Source organism: Elgaria multicarinata, chromosome 15 (genome assembly GCF_023053635.1).
Source record: "Elgaria multicarinata webbii isolate HBS135686 ecotype San Diego chromosome 15, rElgMul1.1.pri, whole genome shotgun sequence".
Classification (NCBI taxonomy): Eukaryota; Metazoa; Chordata; class Lepidosauria; order Squamata; family Anguidae; genus Elgaria; species Elgaria multicarinata.
This window is the reverse complement of record NC_086185.1, coordinates 1,543,604-1,558,907: the sequence shown is the minus strand read 5'-3', so window position 1 is coordinate 1,558,907 and position 15,304 is coordinate 1,543,604. Positions and strand designations below refer to the sequence as shown.

The following is a 15,304-nucleotide window of genomic DNA, read 5'->3' as shown; positions in this document are numbered from 1 at the left end:
TTTTAAAATGAGGCCAACACAATGTTTTCCCCTTGCTTGCATTGAAACAAGAAAGAACCCAGCAACCTTCCCAGTGACAAAGGAGGAATCATCCTTCAAAGAGAACACCAGCAGTTCTTCAGAAGGTCCTCCCAGGAGAGTTCTCAATCAGAGGAAAATCAGCTTCTCTCTGCAGTCTTTATACAGATCACAGCACAGGAGTGCACGGTCAACCGACTCTCTTGCACCCAATCTAATGTGCGAATGCAGCTCATGTGTCATCAGAGGCCTCTGTCATGCAGGCATAGTAAACAGCAAGCCAGGGTTGGATGATGATCCCCATTGAATGTGTACATCCGGTGGCAAACCCAAGTTTGTCTCCATGCCATGTGTGAACTGGTCTTCAGTCTTCTCTCTTCCATACAAATGATTGCTAAAGTTAAGAGGGACGAAGCTGGCGGTATTACGGGTCTCACCTTTCTCCCCCTTCTTCTTCCTGGTTCTATCTAGATGGTCCTTCAGCAAGATGCGCACCTGTCGCTCATTCTGCATGTCTCTGATGAAGGAATGCTTGAGCAGGGTTTCCGTTGCAGGCCGATGCGTGTAGTTCTTAACCAAGCAGCTGTCGACAAAGTTAAGGAATTTCTTTGACCTAAAAAACAACGAAAGGAAAAGCAGCAGCTCAGGTTTCCCTCTTGACTCTCCTCAAACACGTTGACAGGATGCCTCACCAAGACTTGCCAAGCTGTTACACAGGGCAGTGCATGGCCACTGATGTAGGCAGGCCTGTTCCAAAGGACGGGAAGGAGCAAGGCATTGTGGGTATCAGGGCTGGTGGTCTGGGCAGGACTGGCCCAGGCAGGTCCTCAAGAAGACAAGCAGTGCCAGCCGGAGAACAGCTCAGGACTAGGGGAACTCTAAAGGACCGAGCCAAGGTTCTGGTCCCTAAGGCCCCAAGTAGGTTCAGCCCCATGGAGAGCTCCTTCGCAGTCCCAGCTGGTTCTAACTGAGACCCAGAATGGAATCAGCTCACCAAAATCAGAGCCACCACTGCTTCCTTGCTCGGCTTGAATGCAAACCACGTCTAAACAAGGAATCTGCGCAAAGGATTTACATCAATGGCCAAAATGCCAGTGTAGATAAGAGCTTAGACTGACGGATTTGATAAGATCACAACGTCTGGACTACACAGAAAACTTTCAACAATCCAAATAAAAGCAGACACCAGACAGAACTGCACTGCGAGCTGATATCTTGGCATTTATTGCCATTTAAAAGAAGTGCGTTACCATTTCCTAGATTTCAGTTTTGGGGGCGGGTTCCGTGGAATGAGAAACAGAGCCCTCATGGGATGCATGTCGCACAAGGCTACAAGAAGGAAAGAAAGAAAAACACACACGCAAGCTGTTAAAATGGACACTTTGGGTCTTGTTCACACATGCACCTCATCACTTGATTTCTTTACCCTTGATTACATGATGTGCTGGGTGGTTGGGAGCTGAATGTGCGAAGGGAGTCTGCTGAAAAGCGCCGCGTGTGAAATGACTGGAAGGCAAGATCAACGGTGGCCTCTGAGGGTGCGTTCACATGACCCCCAATTTCCTCACGACAGGAAGTTGCTATGATCTCAGGTACAATGCGCGTGTCTAAACTGGCCCGCAGTGCCAAGAAGCTGAATGTGTGAAAGAGCTGCATTTGAGATGACGTGATGTGATATGGGCATTCTACCTGTGGTGTGTTTGGTTTGTGCGGACCCAAGCTTGCAGGCCGCCCTTTGCGTGGTGTTACAGGCGCCACGTGGTGGACACGCAGGCATGAAGCGGCTCCCTCTTTTATCGATGTGAAGCCGGCCAAACGCATCGCTAATTCTCACATCTTGGGATTTTCTCCATGCCTTGTTATTTCATAAGTTCCTCTGTCCGTATCGTTTGACCTGGAAAACCACAAACCTCACAGCTGCAGCAGCAGCGGGAGAAAGGGGCTGGTGGAACAGACGTGGCAAGCAGGTTGCGCTGGTCTCACACCATGCAGTGACTTCAAAAGGGGGCGAGTTTGGGTTGCACTCATATGCACTGAGCCCCAGCAAGGTTTCCTGCTTTGAGCAACAGGGTTGCCAGTTCATGTGTGTGTGTGTAATTAATTACTCGTAGCAACACATAAAATGAAGCGATGATTCTGCTTAGTAACCACACGGGCCCTTGATCGGAGGAGGTGAATCCTTCGAAAGAGGCATAGCCAACCAAGGGCACAGACAACCACAAGTCCGAACAAACAGCACAACTCACTTACGGGGAGCTCCCTCGGCCATCTCTATCGCTGTGATTCCCAGCGACCACAAGTCACTCTAGAGGAAAAGAGACAGCAAAGACAGTGAAAATGGTCACAGGAAGCAGGCCAGCCCCACTTACGCCAGCAAGGTGAAGGAGCCCTCCCCGGGCAGGCCAAACCTACTCCTGTGGGATGCCTGCCTCGGGGGCCCGAGACAGGCGAGGGAGCTCACGTGCATGCATGTGTCCATGGGCAATGTGTATCAGGCCAAGTAGTACATGGCTGATGGACTTGGTTTGCCTCGGTGGGTAATAAGTTGTTCAGGCCTGATTCTGGTTTTAATGCATCCAATTCCAATCACGTCATAGAGGCAACAAAATGTCTTTCACTGTCTCCTTCCCCCCTTGCTTATTTATTTATTTGTTTATTTATTAGTAATGCTTGTAGTGCTTAAGATAATAAAATGCCTAAGTGGCTAAACCATGCATTGGCAAAATGCCTGTTTACCGTGCTCATTGGCCGTGATTTTAAGTGACAGCAAAGTGTAGAGCAGAGGAAGCTACTTTTAGTGGATTTGTCAGTTTCTCATTTTTTCCAGTCATTCAGAACTTTGATTTTTTTAAAAAACACACATGAAAATACATCTAGATATTTGTGCGCATTTTCCATAATACATGCATTTTTGTACACATACCTGCCTAATACCCACATTTTTTGCAAGCATTTTTGTTACTATAATGCATTCTTGAACATTGTTGCATGCATCTTTGTGTGCAATTTCCCCTAATATATGCATTTATTTGACTGGAGAGTGCCATCTCAAAATTTGGAGACGTGCGAATTTAGAAGGATAACTGAGTCCTGGGGCTGGCTTACGGGTTCAAAAGTACAAATTTCTCTCCCCGCCCCCAATCCCTGGTTAAAATTGACTGAACTGGCATTGAGGAAGGAAAGAGGAGGGAGGAGATTACAACCGTCAAGACATGAAGTGATCAGGCCAAAGTGTGCACTCAACATTAGGTCCAGAAGGGAAATTGAGGAAGAAACAGCAATGGTCTGAAAAGGGGACAGAGGAAGGTTGGAGGCAAAAGAGAATGGAAAGCAATATTTATGAGGTGGAGGTCAGGGGGACCCTTGTGGGGCTGAGCACAGCTGTTGATTCTGAGAAGAACCAAACCCTTTCCCCACAAGGGTGGGGGGATGTGTGAGAGAACTAAGTTGTTGCTGTTTTGGGCAACTCTTGGGCAGGAAGTGAGCAGGAGGCCAGCAAGCAGCAGAAGCAAGACTTACTCTGTAGTCATAGGTTGATTCTGGGTTTTCATCACAAGCAATGACCTCAGGGGCCATCCAGTAGGGGGTCCCGATGAACGTGTTTCTTCTGCCAATTGTCCGGTCTAGTTGAGCGCTCACGCCAAAATCCACTGCAAAAGCCAAGCAGGCACAAAGGAATGAAGAAAACAAGGCAGGGGTGTGTCCACCTGGGGAGTTTATTTATTTATTACATTTTTATACCGCCTAATAGCCGAAGCTCTCTGGGCGGTTCACAAAAATGTTCACAAAAAAGTTGCAGCAAACCAGGTAAATACCTACAAGTATGTTCACAGATGAAGGGCCGACACACACATGCAGGCACATGCCAGTGAACATCTCAGCACTTGTTCAAAGGCGTGCGGCTCAATACGTGAACCAAGTCTAATGAAAAGCATTGATTGATTGATTGATTGCATTTATATCCTGCCTTTTTCCTCCAAGAAACCCAGGGCAGTGTACATAATCCCTCTCCATTTTATCCTCACAATAACAACCCTGTGAAGTAGGTTGGGCTGAGAGTCTGTGAGTGGCCCAAAGTCACCCAGTGGGTCTCCATGGCCGAGTGGGGACTAGAACCCGGATCTCTCAACTCCCAGTCCAACACTTTAGCCACTACACCACACTGGCTCTAGTCAATCAAGCAATGACTTAAATTGTTTAAAAGCTTCCGATTGATTAAAAATGTGCTCCCAGCTAATCAGACAGCAGATTTAAATGCAAAATGCTAACCTTTTTCTTTTCTTTTAATGTAAGCACTTACAGATCCATGGGTGGCAGCCCTATTCTAAGAAGGGGAATCCTTCCCTCTCGGATGGGGCATGCCTAGTTCTCTCTTGCACAGGGAAGAATGCCTCTTCTAAGAGGGTGGCTGCTTTGACACAGGAATGCAGGATCTAAAAACGAAGGAAGAATGCTTCCCCCCTTCAGAACTAATGTTTTATTTACACAAACGCACATTTAATAGATTTACTTAATTGATTAAAATTCAGATGTCTGATCAGTTAACACTAATGGGATTGAGTGAAAGCCCTAATAATAATATTTATTGTTATTCACATTGCGTTGTATATGGAACTTCATAGAATCATGTGATTAAAAGAGTTTGGTCTCTGCCCAGAGGAGCTTAAAACCGGCAGTGACAGAGACAGCAGAAGGGAGGGAGGGAGGGAGGGAGGGAGGAGAGGCAACGGGAACAGGGAACAAAGACATGCAGATACAGGTTTGGTTGAAATGTAACAGGAAGCCATGGTTTCCTTCTGTGAGACTGAGCTGTGGCAAACCCTCAAGTTAGCACAATCCCCCCCTCCCCTCTTTTACTCAAGAAAGTAAAGCTTTTGATTTTAAGCTAACTGCAGTACCACATAATGTGCAGACTTAGTGAATTGTGTCTTTGATTATAATTTGAGAACAAGCCAGGATTTGAAACCATGGGTTGTTTCCGGCTTGTTCTCACTAACTATAGTTTAAATAAACCACAGTTCCTTGAGTTCAGATGTCATAAAGTACTGTGGCTTGGTTAAAATAGAAAGCGGAAGCTTCCAGTCTTCTCCTAGCAGCACCAAAGAGAAGGAGGCAGAAGCACCCGGGCCAGCGGTGAGCCACGGCTCACACTCACAGTGGGAAATCATGGCTCCTTGCCTTGCCTAAACTGAGCTAAGCGTAGCAGTGTTGCTCAGATATCATTTGAGTTGGAGATGAGGTGAAAAACGGGAGGCTCCAACTGCAGCAGTGGGCCTGCCTTTGACCATCCACTCTGGCCACCTGACACTCAAAGCTGCAGCCATAAATCAAAGGCCCATGCAGATGTGAACCAGCTGGATGGCTGTGCTTGATTTCACGAAGTTGAACAAATCCTTAAAACACTCTCCAAGCTCATTCCCTGTACTCACTGAGGGACCATAAAGAGATTATTGGTGATTTCCTTCACTTGAGGAGAAAGCTTTACTGTATGCTTCCAGTGTCACAAAGAAAGAGAAAATTAAAAGGGGGAAAAATACCACTTCAAAAGAAATCTCGATAATACAGTCTCTTCGTGACACTATGGATACATTCAAATCATCTCTATCCTCCGGCTGTTCCTTGAGCATTATCATAAGAGAGGTACATTGGGTAAGCACATCAGGGTCTCTGTCCCAAATACAAGGGTCACATACCTAGTTTCACCTCAGCGTTTTCCGTTAGGAGTACGTTCTGCCCTTTAATATCTCGGTGAATAACATGATGAGCATGTAAATGTGCCAATCCCTAAAAGAAGAACAGCACAGTGATTTAGCTATCTTGCCCTTTTCTGTTTCTATTCCACCAAGAAAGGACTCCCATTAGGTGATGAAGTGATACACATTCCAATAAGGATCCTCTTCAACATTTTTATTAATGATTTGGACGAGGAGGTGCAGGGAATGCTTATCAAATTTGCAGATGACACAAAATTGGGAGGGATAGCTAATACCCTGGAAGACAGAAACAAACTTCAAAGTGATCTTGATAGGCTGGAGTGCTGGGCTGAAAACAACAGAATGAAATTTAATAGGGATAAATACCAAGTTCTACATTTAGGAAAAAGAAATCAAATGCACAGTTACAAGTCGGGGGATACTTGGCTCAGCAATACTACAAATGAGAAGGATCTTGGAATTGTTGTAGATCGCAAGCTGAATATGAGCCAACAGTGCGATAAGGCTGCAAGAAAGGCAAATGCTATTTCGGGCTGCATTAATAGAAGTATAGCTTCCAAATCACGTGAGGTACTGGTTCCTCTCTATTCGGCCCTGGTTAGGCCTCATCTAGAGTATTGCGTCCAGTTCTGGGCTCCACAATTCAAGAAGGATGCAGACAAGCTGGAGTGTGTTCAGAGAAGGGCAACCAGGATGATCAGGGGTCTGGAAACAAAGCCCTATGAAGAGAGACTGAAAGAACTGGGCATGTTTAGCCTAGAGAAGAGAAGATGGAGGGGAGACATGATAGCACTCTTCAAATACTTAAAAGGTTGTCACACAGAGGAGGGCCATGATCTCTTCTCGATCCTCCCAGAGTGCAGGACACGGAATAATGGGCTCAAGTTAAAGGAAGCCAGATTCCAGCTGGACATCAGGAAAAAAATCCTGACTGTTAGAGCAGTGCAACGGTGGAATCAGTTACCTAGGGAGGTGGTGGGCTCTTCCACACTAGAGGCCTTCAAGAGGCAGCTGGACAACCATCTGTCAGGGATGCTTTAGGGTGGATTCCTACATTGAGCAGGGGGTTGGACTCGATGGCCTTGTAGGCCCCTTCCAACTCTGCTATGCTATGATTCTATGATTCTAAGTGCAGCCCCGAAGCTCTCGTCAACAACTAGAACCTATCGAGGTCCAGGCCACCCACGGGCCCACTTTGGTCTGCGGAAGGTCCTGGTGCTGTAGACAAGGGTTCCCAGAGGGAAAAAGGGACGAGGCTTCGGTGCCATAAATAGGCAGAAGATGGAACTTTGCGCAACAAGCGACAACACCTGCAGAAGGCAGCTGGACAACCATCTGTCAGGTATGGTTTAGGATGGATTCTGGCATTGAGCGGGGGGTTGGATTCGATGGCCTTTTAGGATCCTTCCAACTCTACTATTCTGTGATTCCAGGGCTGATGAGTGAGAGATTCTGTGGTCCGGCGATTTGATCATTAGGAACATTCCTGGGTTGGGCCTCTGATAGGACCCCCTGGATGTATGGTGACTTGACTGTCGGCTGCAATGATTGTTGACAGTGGGCAGTATCCAATGGTGATATACCTCAACCTCAATGAGCACCAGCAGGCGTCCACCAAAACCACTCATAACTTCTTGAACATGTGCTTGTGATTGTCTCGTTCCCAACTCCCAGTTCGATTTGCGCAAATTTCCTAGTTCGCAAAAAATTCAGCATGGATTGAATCAGTTCCACTTCAGTCTATGAGGAAAGTTGTGTAAATTGGGGAAATTTGCACAAATCTCCCATTCGAACGCTGCTTGATTTGTGTAAGTTTCCGGAGTGAGTGGTGATTGCATACACAAATGGGGAATTGGGCAGGAGACGAGCGTTGAGATGATGTTCAGAGAATCCTGGCAATCTTGAACTTTGCTTGTCCACCCATCTCTACACCTTACAATTACCATAAGTTAGCACCTGAGTTGCTATTAGATAGATGATGATGATGATGATGATGATTATATTGATGATGATGAAACGGATTCCTAGCCTGCCTTTGAGGCTGTATCCTCTCCCAAGGCAGGTTACACCACAAGTCAAGATGATACATGGCATTATACATTATTTCAGATTCAATACCAAAGCAACATTGATGCCTGCTTCAAAATGCCATTAAGGCGACACTCACCCTGAGAACCTCTCGGCATATATATGCAATCCAGTCTTCCTTGAAACAGTTTCCTTTCGTCTTCTTCACCAAATCTGTTACAGACCCAGCTCCGCAATATTCCATTACTAACTGGGGAGCGGCAAAAACACAGATTGATTACAGAACGCAGAGGGGTACTTAGCGTTTTCTAATTAGCTTCATTAAAACGTTTGCTTAAGCTTTGGTGAACTGGTGGCCCAAACTTAAGATTTCCAAAGCAAACCATAAATGGGGTGCACCCAACTATTGTGCTACTTGAAGTAACATAAAATGTCATTCAACAGCCCAGCTCAAATGTCATAAAAATATAAGAACAACATGCTGGATGAGACCAAGGGTCCATCCAGTCCACCATTCTGTTTACTTAGGAAGCCCACAAGTAAGGACATGCGTGCAACAGTATCTTCCCGCCCATGTTCCCTTACAACTGCTGTCCAGAGCATCCTGCTTCTGCTACCAGAGGTTGCATACAGCCATCAGTGCTAGTAGCATTGATAACCTTCTCCACCATGAATTTGTCTAATCCCCCTTTAAAGCCATCCAAACTGGTGGCCATGACTAGATCTTGTGGAAGTGACTTCCACAGTTTAACTATGCACTGCGTGAAGAAGTCAGAGCTGTGTCTTGGGCTCCCATGTTCTCCTCTCCCACCTTCCTCTTCCTTGTGCATACTCTGACTCATTTCAAGACAGCATGGGTCATAGTAACCCTAGTTGCCATGATCCCAAATCTAGCAACCCATGGTTAACACAACCCATAGTGTGTGTCCAAACCTGAACTGGCAATCATGGTTTAAACTGGCTTTCTCATTCTGGTTTGGAAGTAAACCCTGGAAGAAGAGCTGATCCTTTCAGTGCATTGGGATTTTTGGTTCTGAAAATAAAACTTGGGTCACCTAGTGCTGGAAATGGAAAAGTTTTGTTGGCTTTAGGATGCCGCCCTCTGGTTCCTGAGAGATCCCCTTTGAAACACGTCCAAAGCAAATATAACAAACATAGACAATGAATTTCATGACCCTCCTGTAGATCTAAGCATTGGCCCTAAAGGGAATAGGAATACTTGGAAAATGCTCCTCACCCAAATGACTCCCTGGGATTGGAGTTCCAAATTACTTGGTTTATTTTATTTATTTATTTAAGGATTTTTATGCCGCCATTCAGCCAAAAAAGGCTCTCACGGCGGCTTACAAAAGTATTTCTTGACAGTCCCTGCCCAGAGGCTTACAATCTAAAAGACATGACACAAAAGGAAAGGGGATTGGGAGGGAAGAGGAGGAGGGGGAAAAGGAAAGCAAATTCAGGCACTACAATCTTAGTTGTAAAGTTCAGCAGTTACAGTTGACAGCAGGAGGGAGGGGGCTCTCAGCTGGAGCTGGACCCAGGCATGGTGGAGAGGTGCCTGGCTGCTGCTTCCTCCCTCACTGGTGGCCTCTGCAGAGACAGTTGACAGCAGGAGGGAGGGGGCTCTCAGCTGGAGCTGGACCCAGGCACGGTGGAGAAGTGCCTGGCTGCTGCTTCCTCCCTCACGGGTGGCCTCTGCAGAGACAGTTGACAGCAGGAGGGAGGGGGCTCTCAGCTGGAGCTGGACCCAGGCACGGTGGAGAGGTGCCTGGCTGCTGCTTCCTCCCTCACGGGTGGCCTCTGCAGAGACAGTTGGTAGCAGGAGGGAGGGGGCTCTCAGCTGGAGCTGGACCCAGGCACGGTGGAGAGGTGCCTGGCTGCTGCTTCCTCCCTCACTGGTGGCCTCTGCAGAGACAGTTGACAGCAGGAGGGAGGGGGCTCTCAGCTGGAGCTGGACTCAGGCACGGTGGAGAGGTGCCTGGCCGCCGCTTCCTCCCTCACTGGTGGCCTCTGCAGAGACAGTTGGTAGCAGGAGGGAGGGGGCTCTCAGCTGGAGCTGGACCCAGGCACGGTGGAGAGGTGCCTGGCCGCCGCTTCCTCCCTCACTGGTGGCCTCTGCAGAGATATGTGGTTGGCCTTGCTTCTCCAGTGGAGCCAATACTTTGGGGATTATTTACGGTTGATCAGAATGTTTTTCTCCCCCATAGAATTACCCAGTGTTTCATATTTTTATGCCTGCATTTTGTGCATGCTATTTGTCACAACTTCCCGTAACTCCAGTTTCATTTGTGTCTTCCCGCTCACCTCTACATCACCAATGTGAAGGTGCATAGAGATAAAACACTTCCAACAGCAGTCTTGACATTGCTCACACAACTGCATCAAGGTCCTTTTTTAAAAGCGGCGTTTCACCCATGCTCATATATCAGTAAAACATCATGAAATAAACAAGCAGGCTGCCGTTAGTGCAGTGCGTTGCAAAAGGCGTGCACCTGCGGTGGAACAAGCATGTGAAGGCAATTGGGGACGGTTTTCATTGCGAACTGCCCAGAGCCTTGGCTAATGGGCAACATAAAAAGGCAACATCTAACTAAGTAAATAGAATAAACAAGACAAAACAATGAGGGAAAGTTACAACACCTGGGATCATTTAGTTTGGAGAAAACGTGAGTGTGGGAAGACACGGTGGAGGTGTACGAAGTCATGCATGATGCAGAGGACGTGCACAGGGAGGCATTTTGCTCCCTCTCTCAGAACACTAGAACCCCCCTGAGGTCACCCCGTGCAGCTGATTGGTGGGAGATTCTGGACAGATAAAAGGAAGGGCTTCTCCTCACAGCACACAGTTAAGGTACAGAATTCGCATTCCACAAGTTGCACTGAGGGGCACCAAGTTGGGTGCCTTTAAAAGGGCTTTAATTAAATACTGTGAATTCACGGGGAATGAGGCTACCCATGGCCACTAGTCCTGATGACTCTGTGCTACCTCCTTGTGTTCTCCAGGGATTTGGGCACACAGGTGACACGGGCGGCGTGGGTGGGCAAGGGCGGTTTTATTTATTCACTTTGATTCTTTGAAATCCCACCTTTCCCCTCCAAAATTGTTACTTTAAGCAGCTTACCAAATATAAAAAAACGTTAAGAAGATAACTAATAATGAAGACACATTAACAAACTAAAAGCAGCATTGAACACACAAAAAACCAAATCTTCCAGTCAATAAAAAGCCCCGAAACAGTGCAGTCAAATGCTTGTTTCAGACAGAAGTGTCCTTCACCTGCTAGTAGAGCGCAGCTAAAGGGGAAGACGGCCGAACCCTTTGTGGTAGGAAGTTCCACCTATGGGGCCAGCATCAAGGGTAGGCCCGGTTGGGCCCTGCTGAGGGTCCACACGCCAGCAGGGCCTTCCTGGAGTTCCCCCTCCTCCCTATTGCAACATGTGTGTAGCCTGCCTCTTGCTTTGGCCCAGACAATGTGATGGTGAGGAGGAGCAATGGGCCCCCCTGCATATTTGCTCCCAGGCTGAGGGAGGGGCCCCATTTAGGGGGTCTTGCCCAAGGCTAGAGCCAGCCATGCACAGGGTGCTGCCACTGACCCAGGGCTGTCCCAAGGCCTTTTGCTGCCTGAGGGGAAGACCAAGGCGGGGCCTCCTCCCAATTCCCATACAAAAGTCAACTGGACTGACAGATTAACCTGCCTTTCGTAGTGAGGGTGATGGGGGAGGAGCATCGCCTCACTGCAGCTGAAGGCAGCAGGTTAACTGAGGGGCTGAAGGGCAGCAGCACCTTGCTGCTGCCTCCCAGCATCTGCCGCCTGAGGCAACTGCTTCACTCTGCCGAACGCTAGGACCAGACCTGCACCAACGGGGCTTCTGAAGGCAACGGCAGACACAGAAGGAGCCCCACAGCGGACATCAAAGACGCAAAACAAAACACACGGAGGCCCCCGAGAACGGTGGCCAACCGAGCACACTCCAATGCTGGGGTTAACTTGAGAACCGCCCAGCTAAACCGGAATTCAGGAGGAATGGAATGCAGAGCCAGGCAAACCAGAGAAAGAATAAAGGAAGAGCATCGCCCCTAAACGGGAACGGAGAGCGACTGGACTCCCAAACACGGATGTTGAAAGGAAGCACGAGGGGAACTGGATACCTACCCACAGCTGGTCGTCCTGACCTGCAGGACTTTTCTTGACAAACGCGCCGTAGTACGTTGCAATATTGCGATGGTGGGAATATTTTTTCAACATGTTGATTTCCAGTTTGATTTCTTCTTCCTCCTCCTGTGGCAAAAAAGAGGGGCGGGGGAAGGGGGGAATATGGGATCATAGGTTGCCGATAGACAGAGAGAGTTTCCGGGCTCCTTGCAATCCTGAGATGAGCCGGAGGAGGCAAGAGGGCAGAGCAGGGCTCTTGTGCACTCAGGTCACCCTCAGGGCAATGGAGAGCATCCTGGTGGGTGGCGCGTGGGCTGGAGGAAGTGGATGGCCGTCTTCGGCCCCCTCCCGGGTGGCCACGCCCCAGAACGCAAAAGCCCCGGAACGGGCTCAGGAACAGCCACAGGCAGGTCTTTTGCACACTACGCAGCGTACGTTTAGGGAATGTGCGGCCACAAAATGTGAGAGCTGGGGTGGTGTAGTGCTGAGACTTTGGGCTGGGACTTGGGATTCCATTCAGCCGTGAAGCTCCCTGGGTGCCTTTGGGCCAGTCACAGACTCTCCGCATAAGCTACCTCGCAGGGTTGTTGAGAGGATAAAACGGAGAGGAGGAGGAGAAGGGTCATTTATGCTGTGGAGTTGTGGAAGGGCCTTTAGAAAAAGAAATGCATATCCAGAAGCTGAACAAATGAAAAGGAGATCAAGTCAGACCAGCAGTCTGCCTACGCTGGTCGGTAGCAGCTCCCAGGGGCTTTTCCAAGCCCCACCTGGAGACGGAGCCTGGGATGTTCTGCATGCAAAACACACGTGCTCTACCAGGGAACCGCAGCCATTTATTTATTTATTTATTTATTTGTATCCCGCCTTTGTCCAATGCTGGGCCTCAAGGTGGCTTTACAAAATTAAAACAGATACAATTAAAACCTATGAATAGAAATATACAAATGTTAAAAATATAATTAGATGCTCTTCAATATTAAAACATTTAAAATACAAATAACAATTATAAAACCCTATGCATAGTCAGGGCTCCAGACTATACGCCAAAGGCCTGCTGGAACAAAAAATGGTTTTGCCTGCTCCTGGAAGCACACCGAGGAGGGAGCCAGTCTAGCATCCCTGGGAGGGGAGTGTTCCAGAGGCCTGGAGCAGCCACCGAGGAGGCCCTCTCCCGCGTCCCCACCAGGCTTGCCTGGGATGGTGGCGGGACCGAGGGAAGGGCCTGCCCACAAGATCTCCAGCGTGGGGGGCCTTTGGCCGAGGGCAGGAGTGGGCTTTGCAACACACAGGAGAGAGCAGGCCATTGCCCAGGTGCCCAACAGGCTTCGGAAAGGGCTTTCCTTCCTCAGGGGCAGAAGCCCCATTGGAAGGAGTCTTGGCGGCACATCTGGAGAAAGAGATACCGCCCTGGAGCAAGCCGAGTCCTTTCTGTAACAGATGGGGCGTAGGAAAGGTTCTGTCGGGCACCTGAGCATATTTTTTCTTCTCTTTTGGGACACGTAAGCTCCTTTCCCTCTTGCTGTTTCCTCGAGATGTTGGGGCGTGCAAGTCCCATCCCTCCTCACCACTGGCTATACTGGTTAGCCTGATAGGAGTTGTAGTACAAAGCATCTGGAGTGACACAAGTTACCCACCTCCCTGGTCTAGGGCCTGCCTCGCCATTCATATCTCCCACACCTCGCCCCGCCCTGATCTGCAACTGAGGGCTACGAATACCGGGTCCCTGGCAGACATGCCTTGGCTGAAATAGTGTGCAACATACTTAGAGGATATTTGAAATGCACCGTACACAACGTAAAAGTATTATTCTGAGACCGCAGTGCTGACCACGGCAGGCACTTGCATCGTGAATGCAGAAGTGCAAAGCAAGCAGGCGCGCCGGCTTTGTGCACTGGTGTGTCTGGCTGCCCTGATCACAACCATTTCCCCTCAACGATGAGACTCTGATCGTGCTGCTCTGCTCTGTCACGTGACAGGAAGCGCAGCTGATGTGGGGGGAAAGGTTTGCAAAAACCACGCTGGCTGTCAGTTCCACCAAACGTTCCCACGCCCCTCCCAGAAATACGACACCACAACGGCTCTTCCTGACAGGCGGGCGGACAGACGGACGGATCACCCCATGGTGACCACTGCAGCATCCGTCCCGTTGCCTGAGCAAGTTGCAAGAAAGTGGCTGGGGATCAAAGCTTAAGATAAAAGGGGTGGGGGTGGGGGCAGAACGGCTGAGAGCCCTTGGAACAGAGCAGAAGTGTTCTGCAGCCACTTTAAAAGACGGGGTTGTCCAAAAAGAAAAGAAAAAAAGAGAAGCCTTTTCATGGAGGATTTGGGGAAGGAGAAATCTGCCCGGATGGATATGCAGAATCTGAGTGGAGCCAAGAAAGGCTTCGTTATAGGATCAGACCCAGGGTGGAATCCAAGCACGGCCTTTGTGGCCATGAAGCCTGAGAAGACTTCAATTCATGGGTCTCCCCACAAAGCGCCCCCGGAAGGTGACCGGGCACAGGGCCTTTTCAGCTGTGGCATCCCTTCTATGGGAATCCCTCCCCAAAAGGGCTCAACACAGGCATGCAGAACCTCAGGCCCAGCAGCCAAATCCAGCCCTCTGGGGTTCTCAAGATGGCCCGTCCCCCTTTCCTGCCAAACACTTATTATTAGGCATTTTCCTGGCTTTTGTGCAGTTCCCCCCCCCCATCAAGCAGGACACGGTGCAACAGCACCCTCCTGCCCATGTTCCCCAGCAACTGCTGTACATAGGCTTACTGCTTCTGATACCGGATACTGATACATAGCCTGACTCAACAGAAGGGCACCTTAATACTTTTAGCTACTCCGCTACCCAGGCTGTAGTTTTGCACAGTGACTGCAAGGCCACGTTATCAGCGGGATCAGCCGCAAGTGAAAAGTGTCCCCCTTCCTCCTTTCCTCCTTTCCTTTTTTATAATGGGGGATAAAACCAGCGTTTACATCTACAACTTGCCCTCTGCTCCATGCTGTTGCCCATCTAGGTGGCCTAGATTTTACTGAGAAAACGGCCGGTAGGCGCTGGGACAAGGATGGTATGACAGCACAGCAGGGGCTGCTGCGAACCGACAGGAAATCTTCTCTTTGCTATCTCTGGAGACAGATAATCACCCAGAAATAAGCAGGAAGAGGCTGTGCTGCCTCATCATTACAGACCAGCAAAATAGACACAAGTGCCGCCTCCAATGGCCATGCCCCAATTGTGCAAGCGGGACTGAAAATGAGAGCAGGTGTCTGTCCGTCCATCCGTCCTGGTTACGGGAAGGAAAGCACCGTGCAAAGGACTGTATTTAGACAAGCTGGTTGTTTTCTCCCATAAGCAAGCCATCATTTTAACACTTGGGCTGCTTGTGGGACATGTTCCCACTG

General features: G+C 48.9%; 1 protein-coding gene across 1 annotated transcript in view; it reads right to left on the bottom strand.

Moving 5' to 3' along the window:
* The window catches only part of NRK (Nik related kinase), an 88,598-nt gene that overhangs the window by 47,271 nt on the left and 26,023 nt on the right, over positions 1 to 15,304 (bottom strand). The window contains exons 4-10 of the mRNA XM_063141844.1: positions 11,915 to 12,040; positions 7,900 to 8,010; positions 5,712 to 5,802; positions 3,538 to 3,668; positions 2,269 to 2,323; positions 1,269 to 1,347; positions 456 to 631 (exon numbers count right to left, since the gene is read on the bottom strand). Of these exons, the coding sequence (XP_062997914.1) occupies positions 456 to 631; positions 1,269 to 1,347; positions 2,269 to 2,323; positions 3,538 to 3,668; positions 5,712 to 5,802; positions 7,900 to 8,010; positions 11,915 to 12,040 (769 nt within the window). The remainder of the gene's footprint in view (positions 1 to 455; positions 632 to 1,268; positions 1,348 to 2,268; positions 2,324 to 3,537; positions 3,669 to 5,711; positions 5,803 to 7,899; positions 8,011 to 11,914; positions 12,041 to 15,304) is intronic.